At 49.9% G+C, this 15,720-nt stretch overlaps 1 protein-coding gene across 3 annotated transcripts; it reads left to right on the top strand.

The window, feature by feature from the left end:
• The first annotated feature begins 809 nt into the window (after nucleotides 1-809).
• TMEM161A (transmembrane protein 161A) lies at nucleotides 810-15,720 on the top strand. Of its 3 annotated transcripts, XM_045551714.1 has the most exons (12): nucleotides 810-889; nucleotides 3,222-3,325; nucleotides 3,824-3,904; nucleotides 4,208-4,305; nucleotides 4,435-4,591; nucleotides 5,491-5,642; nucleotides 13,843-13,903; nucleotides 14,015-14,158; nucleotides 14,258-14,371; nucleotides 14,529-14,703; nucleotides 14,826-14,922; nucleotides 15,155-15,720. In XM_045551714.1, the coding sequence occupies exons 1-12, from the start codon at nucleotides 887-889 to the stop codon at nucleotides 15,406-15,408; spliced, it is 1,440 nt and encodes a 479-aa protein (XP_045407670.1). In that variant the 5' UTR covers nucleotides 810-886; the 3' UTR covers nucleotides 15,409-15,720. The 3 variants fall into 3 exon arrangements, with proteins under 3 accessions (XP_045407670.1, XP_045407678.1, XP_045407687.1); XM_045551722.1 differs by lacking the exon at nucleotides 14,015-14,158; XM_045551731.1 differs by lacking the exons at nucleotides 4,435-4,591; nucleotides 5,491-5,642.

Genomic DNA, 15,720 nt, shown 5'->3' on the forward strand with positions numbered 1-15,720 from the left:
CACAGATGGCAAAACTCAGGCACTTACGTACATCAGAAGCCCTTTCCTCCAAGCCATGAAACACTTCAAGAACATAAGATTCCCGGGGCTGACAGCCGGTCCTTGATCCAGACATGCCTGAAGCTGACCTCACCTCTAGCGTTTTCTGTTACATGAGCCAAAAACCCATTTGTGTCGGATTTTTCTTTTCTTTTCTTTCTTTCTTTCTTTCTTTCTTTTTTTTTTTTTGTGGAGCACAACAGAGTCCTGGCTGATAAAGACGAATAAGGCACTTGTAAGGTGAGAAAGACTGAGGCATCCTTGGAGCATTCCAAGACAGAGGATATTTACAAAGGCCTGGAGCTATTAGATAGCATGGCAGGTGGAAAGCTGTACTATAGTGTGTACAATAGAGTGGGAGGCAGATTTAAATCAGGCAGAGGGGTCTGAATTCAGTCTTTGAACGCTTAGGAGTTTAGACAGTGGGAGCCATTGAATGTCCGTGATGGGGGACGTTCAACACTTAGAATTGTCCCTCACTTGACTTGCCGTAAAACAAACAAAACAAAACAAAAAAAACCTGCCCCTCCGGGGACAGTGTGTGGATGAATGTTTTCTCAGCAGACCTGCAAGATGGGTGTGTAGGTGAGAAGACAGCCTTAGAGAGGCCGTCAAACAGGCTCTCAGATACAGCCGGACTCGGAGCTCAGAACCAGCAGGTCGGAACTACAACTTCCGGCATGCAACGCGAGCGAACCCTCGTCCCTCGCGATTTGCCGTTCAAAACCCGATGATTGGTTGCGTGAGCTGCTCGTCACACTAGTGTGGGGCTCTGATTGGTCGAGTTCCCGAGGAGTGACCTGAGCCATAGGCCCGTGGGTCTGTGCATTAGGCTTCTGTATGCGACATGGTGAGCGAGCGTTCTGCGGCGTGGGGTGCCCTGAGAGGCCGGGGTCCAGCCGAGGGGGTCCAGGGAGACGCCGATGGGATGAGGTCCCTTTGTGGGGATTGGCGGCTGTGAGGGACGTGGGGTCACGCTGAGGGCCGTGTGTCCCTCTCTGGGGCCTGGTCTCGCTGCAGGCCTCCGAGGGAGCCGGCGGGGGTCGTGCCGAGAGGACTGGAAGCCCCTGAGCGTTCTGGGGGTTCTGGTTTTGGAGATCCCTTAGGGGCCTGGGGTTCCGCCTAGGGGTCGTGGTCCCGCAAAGGAGACTGGAGACCCGAGTTCGTTGGAGTCCCGCGAGGGTGGTCTGGGGTCCTCTTGGGGCCCACTCTGGGGACAGGGTTCTGCAGGAGAGTGGGGGGTCTCCCTGAGGGGTCCGGCCTGGGCAGAGGGAGGGACAGGGAGTGGGAGGGGTGTCTGGCCCTGCCTGGGAGGGATCCCCGAGGAGGGACGTTGGAATTGGGCCTGAAGGAAGTGCATTAATGAATGGGATTGTTGAAAGTGGGGCGTCGTTCCAGGCCGAGTGCCGGACGCTTGCAGCAGGTGAGGACCAGGGCTCTCGGGAACCGGATGGAGGAAGGTTGCATTGATTTTAGTAGGATTCTTGGGTTCGATGATCGTAAATCCAGAGAAGGGCAAGGAAGGGACATGGGCTGATAGAAGGCTCCAGAAGTTCTTTGGAGATGTCTGCAGAGCGTTGACCCTGAAACGGGAGACTGTTAGGGGGCGGGGCCATGAGACACATCCCTGGACCGACCTCAGGAGCCTGGGCTGGAGGGACGCGACCCTCCAGCAAGGTCTTCTCCCTGGGAGGTTTTGGAGGTGACAAAGTCAGCGATGGAGAGCCCGCGGGTCCAGTAGGGCCTCTGAGACCCCAGTGGTTGACGTAGGGAGGGCTGGGGAGACAGCCAGGCAGTGAGGCTGGGTGGTCTCCAGACGGGAAGGAAACAGGGTGGAGCTTGTCCCGAGGCCCCACAGCAGCTGGTGAGAGGCGCTAGGGGGGCGTGGAGGGGAGGGGGTCCTAGAAGGAAGGGAGGACTTTGGAGAGGCCTGGCCCACTGGGTTTGGAGGAACCCGGGTGGACCGCCAACCAGTCTGCACTTGGATGCAGGGGAGGGCGAGCAACGAGCAACGAGGATTTGGAGGTTAGGATGACGGTGCCTCCCACCACATTTTATTACGGAAAAAGGATTTCTTTTTTCGGTTTCCGAGTCACAGGCATAGAGAAAATGTCCTACAGTCGGTAATTTTAGTGATGGACTTCCCAGCACTCCTTGTGAATTGCAGCGCGAGGCCCGATATCCATCACACTAGAGTTTTTCCTACTAAACTTAGCTTATTTATGCCTGATTAGGGATTATGTTAATAATCAATTAATTTTACCATTTAAGTAATCTTTATTTCATTTTAATTGTTGGTTATAATACCAGAAGACTAGTAGACAGCTGTCCTGAGCACATAATTTTACATAATTACATAATTACTGATAGCACATGGGTATTTACTGCACTCAAGCAGGAAAACCCAATTTCAGCTTCAGACTGATCCTTCTAAAACGTTTAAAAATAAGCATATGAAAACGTGTTCTGAATTAGTGTTTAAAAGGTTGTTGTGTAGAACTTGGTAAGAAAATTTTCAATTTAAAATAAGTCATCCCACTCCAACGTGTCAGCCTTTATGCTGAAGTGGGGAGGGCCCGGAGCGGAGATGTTTTTGCAAGGAGGTTGATTACAGGGGGGGGGGGGGGGGGGTGGAGCCATCAGGGACCCTATAAGGTGGCACAGACTTAGGGGCAGGAGCCACCAGGGTGAAGCCAAGAAGCTCAACCGAGACGCGGTTGGCGTGCAAGGTGGGGGCAGACGAGCCGCTTTCCCTGGGTGTGCGGGGCTAGAAGGTGGGGGTTACGAATACAGGAAGCAGAATAGGGAGTTCCCCATTTCCAGATGAGAAAGCTGAGGCTTGGGGAGATGAATACTGGAAATCCACAGCAGAGGCTGGGGGCAAACCCTATGGGCTCCACTTCCCACACCCCAGCCAGGTGGGGGGTGGGCTGGCCGGTGACGTGGGTGGCGCAGGGGTGGGGTGGTGCGCAGATCCAGGCCAGGTGAGGGGGCTCCGCTCTCAGCAGAGGCTCCCAGAGTTGAGTTTCTGCTCCCCCGGGAACCCCTTCCGTAAGAAGCCACTGAAGCCAGAGAGGCTCACCCTCCCCCATCTGGCCCAGCTTCTCTATAAATAGCCTGGGTTGGGGGAAGGAGCTTGTGACCCTCTGGCAGGCACTGCCCGTCATGTCCCCTCCCCCCAGGCGGTCCTCGGAGTGCAGCTGGTGGTGACCCTGCTCACTGCCACCCTCATGCACAGGCTGGCGCCGCACTGCTCCTTCGCGCGCTGGCTGCTCTGCAACGGCAGGTGAGCCCCGCCCTGAGGTGGGAGGGGCCAGGCGGAGCCATGCCCACTCTGTCTTGTGCGGCCTTTATTTCGGCTGGGGCTGGGGCAACTTTATTGAGGAGTCACTGAAGTATGACAGTCTGCATATATTTGAGGCGCACGTTGGATCCCGTGTACCACAGCCACGCCCCTGACGTCCCCCACTCCTGCCTTCCTTCCGCCCTTACTCCGGCTAGAGATTACCCCTCCAACCCTGCTCTGGTTTCTGTCCCTGTGGGGGTCTCTGACCCCTTTCTGAGAAGCTGGAGGAAACTGAATTCTCTCCCTAGAAAAATGCACACGCCTGCCTCCCCAGGAGAGTCAGCCAGCAGATTCAGGGGTGTCCCAGACCTCCCCAGCCCATCCCCTGCCCGCTCCCAGGGCTTCCCCTGGCCCAGCCAAGTCCTTGGGTTCGGGGCTCACTGCCTCAATGCCCCATGCCCAAGCTTTCCTGACTGCCTGTCCTTGCTTTGCCCTCAGTCTGTTTCGGTACAAGCACCCGTCGGAGGAGGAGCTTCGGGCCCTGGCAGGCAAGCAGAGGCCCAGAGGCAGGAAGGAGCGGTGAGTGAGCCGGGCCCAGCCTCAGCCCTGGGTGGGCAGCTCCTCCCCGGGAGACAGCTTTGCTCCTGCCTAAGGGCTCCAGGTTCTGCCCTCCCTCATTTCCGTGCACCGCTCCGGGCACAGGTGAATCAGGCCCCAGTCCGAAGAGATGGTCATTGTCAAGTTAGCATCCCACGTTTACAGGCAGTGTGCTCTGGGCTGCTCTATGGGTGGGGGGGTACCCACATCCTGATGTGCAGAGCCTCCCAGGTGCTTGTAGGATGCCGTTCTCACCTGCCACCTTCTTTTTCCCCATCCCCCTAGATGGGCCAATGGGCTTAGTGATGAGAAGCCACTGTCTGTGCCCCGCGACACCCCACTCCAGCTGGAAACTTGTCCCCTCACAACCGTGGATGCCCTAGGTAACAGCCCAGCACTGGTCCCCAAACTCTCCTTCCTGGGCCCTTGAAGGTCACCACATCCTCACTGGGGTTGGGCTGGGGAGAGTCCTGGGCTGGCTGGGCAGGGGCTCAGTGGAGTGCTTCCTGCAGTCCTGCACTTCTTCCTGGAGTACCAGTGGTTCGTGGACTTTGCCGTGTACTCGGGTGGCGTGTACCTCTTCACAGAGGCCTACTACTACCTGCTGGGCCCGGCCAAGGAGACCAACATCTCCGTGTTCTGGTGCCTGCTTACTGTGGCCTTCTCCATGTATCCGTCCTTCCAGCTCCCTGGGTAGGGCATGTGGGGACCTAGGCTTCGTGGTTTACTCTACACTGGTGTGGCAGTTTTCCCCTGCTGTGCCACAAACTTCCCCCAAGCTCGGTGGCATAAAGCAGCTGTTTTTTGTGCTCTAGCTTTGTGGGTGGGTAGTCTTGGCTGGGCTCAGCTGGGTCAGCTCATCACCGCTCCACATGGTCTTGCTCTTTGGTGGCAGTAGAAACCATGGGAATCAAAGGCAGTGGCTTGCCTGAAGTTGGCGCACCTCCATCCCTGCCCCATCTGTCACATTCTCTGTGTCAAAGCAAATCACCAGGCCAGCCAGACTCAGGGGCTGAGAAAGAGATGCCTCCTTTGCAAATTTTTTATTAAGCAGCATAGAGAGGCAAATATGTGACTTTGGGGACCCAAGTCTAAGAAAGTACAGCAAGAATACCACTCCTGTGGAGTGGGCTTCTGGAAAAGAAAAACTGTCTTGAGACCCACACCGGTTCTCAAAAGCCCTGTGTGACTTTTGAGGGTGGTTTGGAGCTGCAGCCCTTGTATCTCTGATAGCTTTCCCGAGATATACGAATGTGGCCAGGAGGCAAGGGGACTCAAGGAGGCAGGGTCACCTAGCCAGGGGTGTGGGGAGCCACACAGACTTGGTGGCCATTCCTAATTGGCCACAAGTGGTGTGATGAGGCTACTTCCCACTGAACAAACACCACCAGCTCACACCCTGATCTGGGCCCCGAGACCCAAAACTGGAACTCCTCCAGGCCACCCGCAAGGCCAATTTGTGCAAGGGCATTTGTGCCCTGAAGCTGGGGGGTCCTGGAATAGGTGTAGTGGAGCGGGCTGGGGACAGTTGGCACCAGCACCCAAGGCCTCCTTAGCTCCACCCCCAGCAAGGTGTTCCTGACTGTGACCGGGCTGTACTTCGGCGCGGAGGAGGGGGGTGAGCGCTCTGTCTGCCTGACCTTCGCCTTCCTCTTCCTGCTGTTGGCCATGCTGGTGCAGGTGGTGCGGGAGGAGACCCTTGAGCTGGGCCTGGAGCCAGGTAAGTGTGTTCCCCAGCGTGGAGCCACTGCTACTGTCACTCCCTTGTGTAATTTGACCCGGGCAGCTTAACTGGCTTGCCCATCGGACACATAGTATTAAATAGATGAAGGAGGGGACTCCTAGGGCCCGAGCAGTCTCCATTAGTGACCATAATGGCTCCTGAGCCTCAAGTGCCTGCTACCTGGGTGCCCTCTTGGGCTTTGGGGAAGAGAGGACGTCCCCCCTTTGGTGTACACACTTGGTGGCTATAGCTCTTCACACAGGTACTTCTGTTCCACCTCAGTCTGTGCCCTACCCAGCAGCCATGGTGTTTAATATTTACTTATTCTAATTTAATTGTTCGGGGATAGGTAAATGACATGAAATTCGTAAAGTACAAGAAGGATAGAGTGAAAATCACCCTCCTTCACTGTTCTCCTCCCCAGAGGAAACCTATAGCTCTACTTTCTTTTATTCACACAAAATGTGGTTTTATACTTTATCTTTTTCTCTTAGAAACAATAAATGTTGGAAGTCCTGGGTTCCTTGACACTACAGTGTTATTTTTTTATAACAGCTACATAGTATTCATTATATGAATATTCTATGATTATTTAACCAGGTCCCTATTTATGGACATCTAGGTCTTTTGCTATGTGACATCATTGCATGAAACCACATTGGTTGTTGTATAACAGTGTTATGTAGGAATAGCCTTGTGCATGTGTCCCTGTGCAAGAAAGTGCATTTGTAGCTTTGGCAATGTTGCAAATTGCCCTTTAGGAAAAGAGGTATGAATGTGCCTATTTCCTGACATCCTCTCTGACTGCATTTCCTCAGACTTTCAAGTCTTGGGTGACCTGATGTGTGGAAATATAAGTGAGGTTGAGCATCTTTTCATATGTTGAAGAGCCGTTGTGTTTCCTTTCTTGAAAAGGCCTGTTTATTTCTTTTGCCCAGTTTTTGTTATTGGTTTGTTGGACCTTTTATTGATTTGTAGGCACTCTTTATGTATTAAGGAATTTAGCCTTTGCGTGTGATAGGAGTTACAAATAGTTTTCTCAGTTTGCCATTTATCTTTATTTCTTGAATGTTCTTTTCAAAACATAATTTGGATCATGTAACTTTTCTTCTTGGCACCAGACTCCAAGGGTCTTAGGAGAAAGACCAAAATCCTCACCATAGCCCATGTGAACTTGCTGATTACCAGGGAAGTTGAGCACTTCTACCTGTTTATTCATGATTCATATTTCCTCTTCTGTGAAATACCTGTTCACATTGTTGCCCATTTTCATATGTCTTTTTTTTCCCTTTCCATTTTTTTTTTATTGTGGTAAAATAGATACAACAAAATTCACCATCTTAACCATTTATAAGTGTTCAGTTCAGTGGCATTAACTACATTCACAATGTTGTGCAACCATCACCACCATCCATCCCCACAACTGTTTCATCTTCCCAAACTGAAACTTTGTTCCCATTAAACACCTACTCCCTGTCTCTCCCCCAGCCCTTGGTAACCACCCTTCTGTTTTCCATTTCTACAAATGTGACTACCTTAGGGACCTCATAAAGGTGGAAGTGTACAGTATTTGTTCTTTTATGACGGGCTTATTTCACTTAGCATAATGTCTTCAAGTTTCATCCTGGTTATAGCAGGTGTTAGAATTCCATTTTTTAAACATTTTAATAGCATCTTTTGAAACATGTTTAGTTCGCTTAAAAATGACACAGAAGAAACAATCACATTATAACAATACTTATGTTTCTGAATGCGTAACAAATGGTGCCACTGGCAATGAAGTGGACTGTTCACACCAGGGAAGAACTGTTTTCCAAATGCCCGATGTGCTTCAGAGAAAGAATACCATTTAAAAACTGACACTTTAGCAAAAATTTGATTTGAGTCAAATTATTAAAATTTAGAAAAGAATTTGATTCAAATACCTATAAACTAGACAATGACCTTTAAGACAGTCCCGGGTTATCCAAACTGTGTCAGAGTCACTGTTAGGGTTGGTAACAACATAACTATTATTATTCTTAACATAGGGCTAGCCCATGACATAACAAAATGAAACAGTTGGAAGAAAAATTTAATTTTGGCCAGGCGCAGTGGCTCACACCTGTAATCCTAGCACTCTGGGAGGCCAAGGTGGGTGGATCGCTGGAGGTCAGGAGTTCGAGACCAGCCTGAGCAAGAGTGAGATCCCATCTCTACTAAAAAAAAAAAAATAGAAATTATCTGGCCAACTAAAAAAAAAAAAAAATATATATATATATATATATATAATATATAAAAAATTAACCGGGCATGGTGGCGCATGCCTGTAGTCCCAGCTACTCGGGAGGCTGAGGCAGAAGGATTGCTTAAGCCCAGGAGTTTGAGGTTGCTGTGGGCTAGGCTGATGCCACGGCACTCACTCTAGCCCGGGCAATAGAGCGAGACGCTGTCTTAAAAAAAAAAAAATTTAATTTTAACTTATGATAGGGTATCAAAACATAATTTAACAGAAATTAGCTAGATGTGGTGGTGCATTCCTATAGTCCCAGCTACTTGGGAGGCTGAGGCAGGAGGATCGCTTGAGCCCAGGAGTTGGAGGTTGCTGTGGGCTAGGCTGATGGCATTGCACTCTAGCCTGGGTGACAGAGTGAGACTCTGCCTCCAAAAAAAAAAAAAAAAAGGAAAAGAAATGAGGTAGCCTGAGCGTAACAATAGTCACATTCCCAAGGGATCGATCACCCCAAAGTGGATCAGCTATAGTGGCCTCATCAAATAAGAACATGTACAGGCCAAAAATCCCAACCACCAAAGAACGGCATGTAGATACTACCCTTGAGTTCCATTCAATCGTCTTCTCAAGCTAAGGCTATTAAAACCTGGAGATACTTTTTTGCTGAAAACCAGTAACTTGACAAAGCGGGAAAGAAGCTGAAAGGTGGAAAAGCGGTGCAAAAATGCCGATGACCTGTTTCGTGTTGGTATTGATTATGTCTTCAACCCACTTGACGCGCCTGACTGTGTGTCGGTCTCCCTGGATGTCCAAAGCTTTGCACCCAACCCCTTGGAGCTGAGACCAGGGAGGCGCTGCCAGGCAGACAGGGTAGCCCGAGTCCCGTGGTCAGGAAAACGTAAGTGGGACACAGGGCCCTGGGGTGGCACAGGACCCACAGGGCTGGGAAGATGCTGACCCAGCTGAACACACCAGCTGGAGCCCACCCTGAGCAGCCCCCAGGCACAGGGGCCCTAGGCCACCAGCTAGGCCAGGGGCAGGAAGTCACTCTGCCCCTGCTTGCAGGCTGCTCTCAGCCCCCTAGGAAGCCATGGGGCAAAGGGCCCCGAGCCCCACCAAATCCCATTTTTAAGGCTGAATAAATATTTTGTTGTATGGACGGACCACATTTTGTTTATCCATTGATCTGTGGATGGGCACTTGGGGTGCTTCCACCTTCTGGCTACTGTGAATGATGCTGCTATAAACGGGGGGGGGGCACAAGTATCTCTTCAGGAGCCTGCTTTCAATGTTGGGGGATATATGCCAAGAAGTGGCATTGCTAGATCACATAGTAATCCTATATATATATATATATATATATATATATATATATATACACACACATATCTATATATATAGATATAGATAGATAGATAGATTTTTTTTTTTTTTTTTTTTTTTTTTGAGACAGAGTCTCACTTTGTTGCCCTGGCTAGAGTGAGTGCCGTGGCATCAGCCTAGCTCACAGCAACCTCAAACTCCTGGGCTCAAGCGATCCTCCTGCCTCAGCCTCCCAAGTAGCTGGGACTACAGGCATGCACCACCATGCCCAGCTAATTTTTTCTATATATATTTTTAGTCGGTCAGATAATTTCTTTCTATTTTTTCAGTAGAGATGGGGTCTCACTCAGGCTGGTCTCGAACTCCTGACCTTGAGCGATCCATCCGCCTCGGCCTCCCAGAGGGCTAGGATTACAGGCGTGAGCCACTGCGCTCGGCTATTTTTATATTTTTGTTTATTTATCTTTGAGACAAAGTCTCCCTCTGTTGCCAGGGATGGAGTGCAGTGGCATCATCACAGCTCACTGCAACCTCAGACTCCTGGGATCAAGCGATCCTCTTGCCTCAGCCTCTGGAGTAGCTGGGACTACAGGCCTGTGCCACCACACCCGGCTAATTTGTCTAGTTTTTAGTAGAGAAGGGGATTTTGCTCTTGCTCAAGCTGGTCTTGAACTCCTGGCCTCAAGCGATCCTCCCGCCTCAGTCTTGTGAAGTGCTGGGATTACAGGCGTGAGCCACCGCACCCGGCCTATTTTTAATGTTTTGACGAAATACCATATTGTTTTCCACAGCGGTGACACCATTTTAGATTCCCACCAACAGTGCACAAGTGTTCCGGTTTCTCGTTTTTTTTTTTTTGCTTTTGCCCAAATTTGCATTATTTTCCCTCTGTATACACAGACCACATTTTCTCTACTGAGCCATTGTAATCACAGGCATCCTCTCAGGTGGCTTCAGGAACAGAAGTTCATTATTTTAGTTGGTATTTGTCTTGAAAATATCCTTCTCTTCCCTAAGATCAGAACCTTACTCTATATGTTCTTCTAAAATATTTCAAGTTCTGCATTTCACATAAGCCCTGAAACTCCTGGCAGCTAATTTTTGTGTTAGGATGTAGTGGTCAAATGTGAGTGTTTCCCATGCAATGAACTTGCTAAGGAATTATATTTTTACTGAATCGAGGATTCTTTTTGATTTTCTTTTGTCTTTTCTGCTCCTTCCCCTTTGGTGTGGTGAGGACATTTCAGAGCAGGACTGATACACTTCCTTCTCTTGTTCTCAATTTCTCACTTGGATACTTGCCTCATAAATTTTCAGTTTCTTCTATTTTTATAGTATATATAGCATTTAATGGTATATATATTTTACCAAGTCTCATTTTTGTTCATCCAGGTTTTTACTGATATTTTTTTATCATTCAGGTCTAGGTGTTTTTTCTATTATTATTTCTTCTTTGATCTGTGGATTATTACATAAATATTTTTAAAATTTTACACATAGCCAGGCATGGTGTCACATACCTGTAGTCCCCGCTACTTGTGAGGCTGAGGTAGGAGGATCACTTGAGCCCAGGAGTTCAAGGCTGCAGTGAGCTATGATCATGCCACTGCACTCCAGCCTGGGTGACAGAATGAGACTGTCTCTCTTTTTTTTTTTTTTCTTCTGTTGTCTGGGCTGGAGTGCAATGGCATTGTAGCTCACTGCAACTTCAAACTCCTGGGCTCAACCGATCTTCCTGCCTCAGCCTCCCAAAGTGCTAAAAGTATAGGCTTGAGCCACCTCGCCTGGCTATATCTCTTAAGAAAAAAAAATATGAGGTCAGGCACTGTGGATCAGACCTGTAATCCTACCACCTTGGGAGGCTGAGGCAGGAGGATCACTTAAGCTCAGGATTTGGATTTAGAGACGAGCCTGAGCAAGAGCGAGACCCTGTCTCTACTAAAAATGGAAAAAATTAACGGGGCGTGGTGGCATAGGCCTGTAGTCCCAGCTACTCAGGAGGCTGAGGCAGGAGGATAGTCTGAGCCCAGGAGTTTGAGGCTGCAGTGAGCTATGATGATGCTACAACATTCTAACTGGGGCGACAGAGCAAGACTCTATCTCAAAAAAAAAAAAAAAAAGTCAAACATGGACCTTAAAAAAATTTATTTATTTCTTGTTTAATTGCACTATAGTTACAAAAGATGGTCTTTTGAAATAGATTCTTTAAAATTTGGTAAGATTGCCTTATGGCCTGGAATGTGATCCATTTTTGTGACTATTTCACGTGTTCTTGAAAGACATATTCTGTGGATCTATGAGTCTAATAAATTCAAATCTCTGTGTTTCCTAATCTTTTCTCCTTGACACATCAGTTAGTAGAGATTAGTCTCCCTATGAAATAGTAGAGCTCTCAATTCCTCTATGTAGTTCCATCAGTGTTTTCTTTATATATTTTGAGGCTAATTTACAAGATGTTCATAAATTTGGAATTGCCAGATTTTCCTGGTGAGTCAGCTATTTTGTCATGATATATTGACTCCTTCTATCTCTAATAATACTTCTTTTTTTTTTTTTTTTTTTTTTTTTTTGAGATAGAGTCTCACCCTGTTGTCAGGGCTAGAGTGCCATGGCATCAGTCTAGCTCACAGCAACCTCAAACTCCTGGGCTCAAACAATCCTACTGCCTCAGCCTCCTGAGTAGCTGGGACTACAGGCATGTGCCACCATGCCCGGCTAATTGTTTCTATATATTTTTAGTTGTCCGGCTAATTTCATTCTATTTTTTTTTAGTATTTTTTTTTTTTTAGTAGAGAAGGGGTCTTGCTCTTGCTCAGGCTGGTCTCGAACTCCTGTGCTCAAATGATCCACCTACCTCGGCCTCCCAGAGTGCTAGGATTACAGGCGTGAATCTAATAATACTTCTTAGTCTAGTTCATCTGGTATTAATATAGCCTTTCCAGCTTTCTTTTGATTAGAATTTTCTATGTCTTTTTAACATCCCTTTACTTTCAACCTTCCAGTGACCTTATGTTGGAGTGTGTTATCCTTTAAAAACCATGTACCTGGATATTTTCAATATAGTCTGACAGTCTTTATCATTTAACTTAAAATTTAGTCTAGTTACATTTATTGTGATTACTGACATATATGGCCTTGTTTCTACCATCTTACTTTTTTGCTTTCTGTTTTTTTGTTTTTGAGACAGAGTCTCACTCTGTTGCCCAGGCTAGAGTGCTGTGGCATCAGCCTAGCTCACAGCAACCTCAAACTCCTGGGCTCATGCAATCCAACTGCCTCAGCCTCCCGAGTAGCTGGGACTACAGGCACCACCACCATGCCTGGCTAATTTTTCTCTATATATTTTTAGCTGTCCATATAATTTCTTTCTATTTTTAGTAGAGACGGGGTCTCACTCTTGCTCAGGCTGGTCTCGAACTACTGAGCTCAAACAATCTGCCCACTTCAGCCTCCCAGAGTGCTAGGATTATAGGCGTGAGCCCTTTTTTGCTTTCTGTTTGTTCCTTTTCTGTTGTTGCAGTTGATATTGGCTGTTAGCCTAATTGTCATTCCTTTATAGGTGATCTGTCTTAACTCTCTGGCTGCTTTGTGATCTCTTTGTGGTGTTCTGCCGTTTCACTACAGTGTGTCTAGGTATGGATTTCCTTTTATTTATCTGGTTGATAGTTTGTGTGCTTCATTCATTCTGCAGGCTTAGTCATTCTTTTCCAGTAACTCCTTTCTTTTCCAATAACATCCAAAAGGATGCCTGGGAGGGGGGCAGAATGGGCTTGGAGACCCTGGGAATCCATTCTACTCCATCCTCTCCTTATCTTCCCCAGGCTTGTCCAGCATGACCCTTTGTTCCCTCTCTTTTCTCACTCTGGGGCTCTAATTTAACTTATGCTGGGGTTTCTACTCTGCTCTCCTTATCTCTTAGCCTCCCTTCATATTTCCTACCTTCTTGTCTTTCTGAGTTGGAATCTGAGTGATTTCCTCAGACTGGTCTTCCGTTTCATCAGTTCCTCCTTTGGCTGTTTCTAATGTGCTGTTTAACAACCTATTATTTCAATAATTATATTTTCTCTTTAGAAAAGCTTAATTTAGTTCCTTTGTAAGTCTATCCAGTCATCTGAAGGTAGTCTCAATGTCACCCATTCTGTGATTCCAGCTTGTATTTCTTTAATCATTTAACACATAATTGATAGTGCCAATTTCTTTAGTTCTTGAGGCCTAAACTTTATCTATTATTTTTCTGCCAGCTCTCCTTTATGGTGATTTGTTTCCTTGTGTGTTTGGTAATTTTGGTTGTGAGCTCATATTAATTTGCTTTTAATCTTTGGAAAATCTTGGGGCCTGAATTGAGAATTCCTTCTTCCAGGAGGACTTTGCAGGAATCCTTCATCCTCCTCCAGATTCCTGGAATAATCTAGGAAACTCACACTCAGCAGCCCAACCCCATGTCTCCAGCCCAATCAGAGGTGTCTGCTTGGTGCATTCTTCTGTTTCTTGAAGAGAGCCCTGCACAACTAGAGCACAAAGTTGTTCTAGTGCTTGATACAGGGCCTGGCCACCACTAGTGCATTCCTACTTGGGGAGCAAAAGGATACCTGGGAAGGGGGCAGAATGGGCTTGGAGACCCTGGGAGTCCTCTCTACTCCATCCTCTCCTTATCTTCCCCAGGCTTGGCCAGCATGACCCAGAACTTGGAGCCATTTCTGAAGAAGCAGGGCTGGGACTGGGCGTGAGTTCTGGTATTGGGGAATGGGGACAGGGGCAGGCTGGGAGTCTCCTAGGGTCCCACAGGCAGGCTTCTGACTGGCCGTGGGACCCCTTGACTTGCTATTCTCCCCAGGCTCCCTCTGGCCAAGCTGGCCATCCGAGTGGGGCTGGCGGTGGTGGGCTCCATGCTGGGTGCCTTCCTCACCTTCCCGGGCCTGCGGCTGGCCCAGACCCACCGCGATGCGTTGACCATGTCAGAGGACCGGCCCATGCTGCAGTTACGTGGGTCGCCTGGTGGGTGGGGGGATTGGGGGACTGGGGGGAGGCTAGGGGAGTGGTGGGGTGCCTCACCCCTTCCTGCCCTCACCCCCCCCAGGTTCCTCCTGCACACCAGCTTCCTGTCTCCCCTGTTCATCCTGTGGCTCTGGACAAAGCCCATTGCACGGGACTTCCTACAACAGGCGCCCTTTGGAGGAACACCTTTCTCCCTGTGCGTATTGGGTGGGGCTGGAGGCGCCTCTCTGTACTCCAGTCTCTGAGGGTCAGGGAGGAGCCGGGGGAAGATCTTGGAGGTTGGGGGACAGATCCTGGGGGTGAAGGGGCAGCCTTGTTAGCCTTCTTGCCCCCTCTTGTGCCCCTCGGTGCAGGCTGTCAGACTCTGCCTTCGATTCGATGCGCCTCTGGGTGCTGGTGGCTCTGTGCTTGCTGCGGCTGGCGGTGACCCGGCCCCACCTTCAGGCCTACCTGTGCCTGGCCAAGGCCCGCGTGCAGCAGCTGCGGAAGGAGGCTGGCCGCATCGAGGCCCGCGAGATCCAGCAGCGGGTATGGACGCTGGGCAGGGAGGGAACCTGGAGCTCAGGGTAGGTCTCTGGGTCACTCAGGTATGAGTGAACGCTGAACCCAGAAGGCCCCCTCTGCAGCCACCACTGCTGCTTGCCCACCAGGTGGTCCGGGTCTACTGTTACGTGACGGTGGTAAGCTTGCAGTACCTCACACCACTCATCCTCACCCTCAACTGCACACTACTGCTCAAGACACTGGGTGAGAACTGCAGGGGGAAGAAGGGTAAAGGAGGGGAGGGGAGGGTCCAGCACAAAAAGTGGAGGCAGCGGGGCCTGAGCGGGAGGAGGGGCCTGGAGTAGGGGCGGGGCCTCGGCAGGAGGAGGAGCCTGGGGTAGGGGCGGGGCCCGGGCAGGAGCCAGAGGTGGGGGCTGGGAGGCCTACCCCTCCTGTGTCTCCACCCATACTTCCCTCCATCCTCCTTTTATCCCAGGTGGCTACTCCTGGGGCCTGGGCCCTGCACCCCCACTGTCCCCCACCCCGTCCTCAGCCAGCGCTGTCCCGGTCGGCCCAGGGGAGGATGAAGCCCAGCAGACGGCAGCCCGCATCGCCGGAGCCCTGGGCGGCTTGCTCACGCCGCTCTTTCTCCGCGGTGTCCTGGCCTACCTTGTCTGGTGGACAGCCGCCTGCCAGCTTCTCTCCAGTCTCTTCGGCCTCTACTTTCACCAACACTTGGCCGGCTCCTAGCTGCCTGCAGACCCTCCCGGGGCCCTGAGGTCTGGTCCTGGACCGGTGGGACACAAGCCAGCCCCCTCTGTGTGTGCCCCAGTGTCCCCAGCTACAAGATGGGGCTGGGACTCCCCACCGTCCTCTACACCGCAGTGCCTGAGCCGCAGCCCCACGTGGACTTTGTGTGTCCGCCTGGAAACTGTCTCTCTTGGGCCCTGCGGCAGGAGGGTCTGAAGCCATTGTCACTGAAGCGCCTGTGCCCAGTTTGAGTTGCGGGTGGGACTGCTCTTCTGGACAAATAAAGGAGCAGGCCAATTTTTACGAACAGGA

Source organism: Lemur catta, chromosome 1 (genome assembly GCF_020740605.2).
Source record: "Lemur catta isolate mLemCat1 chromosome 1, mLemCat1.pri, whole genome shotgun sequence".
NCBI classification, from domain to species: Eukaryota; Metazoa; Chordata; class Mammalia; order Primates; family Lemuridae; genus Lemur; species Lemur catta.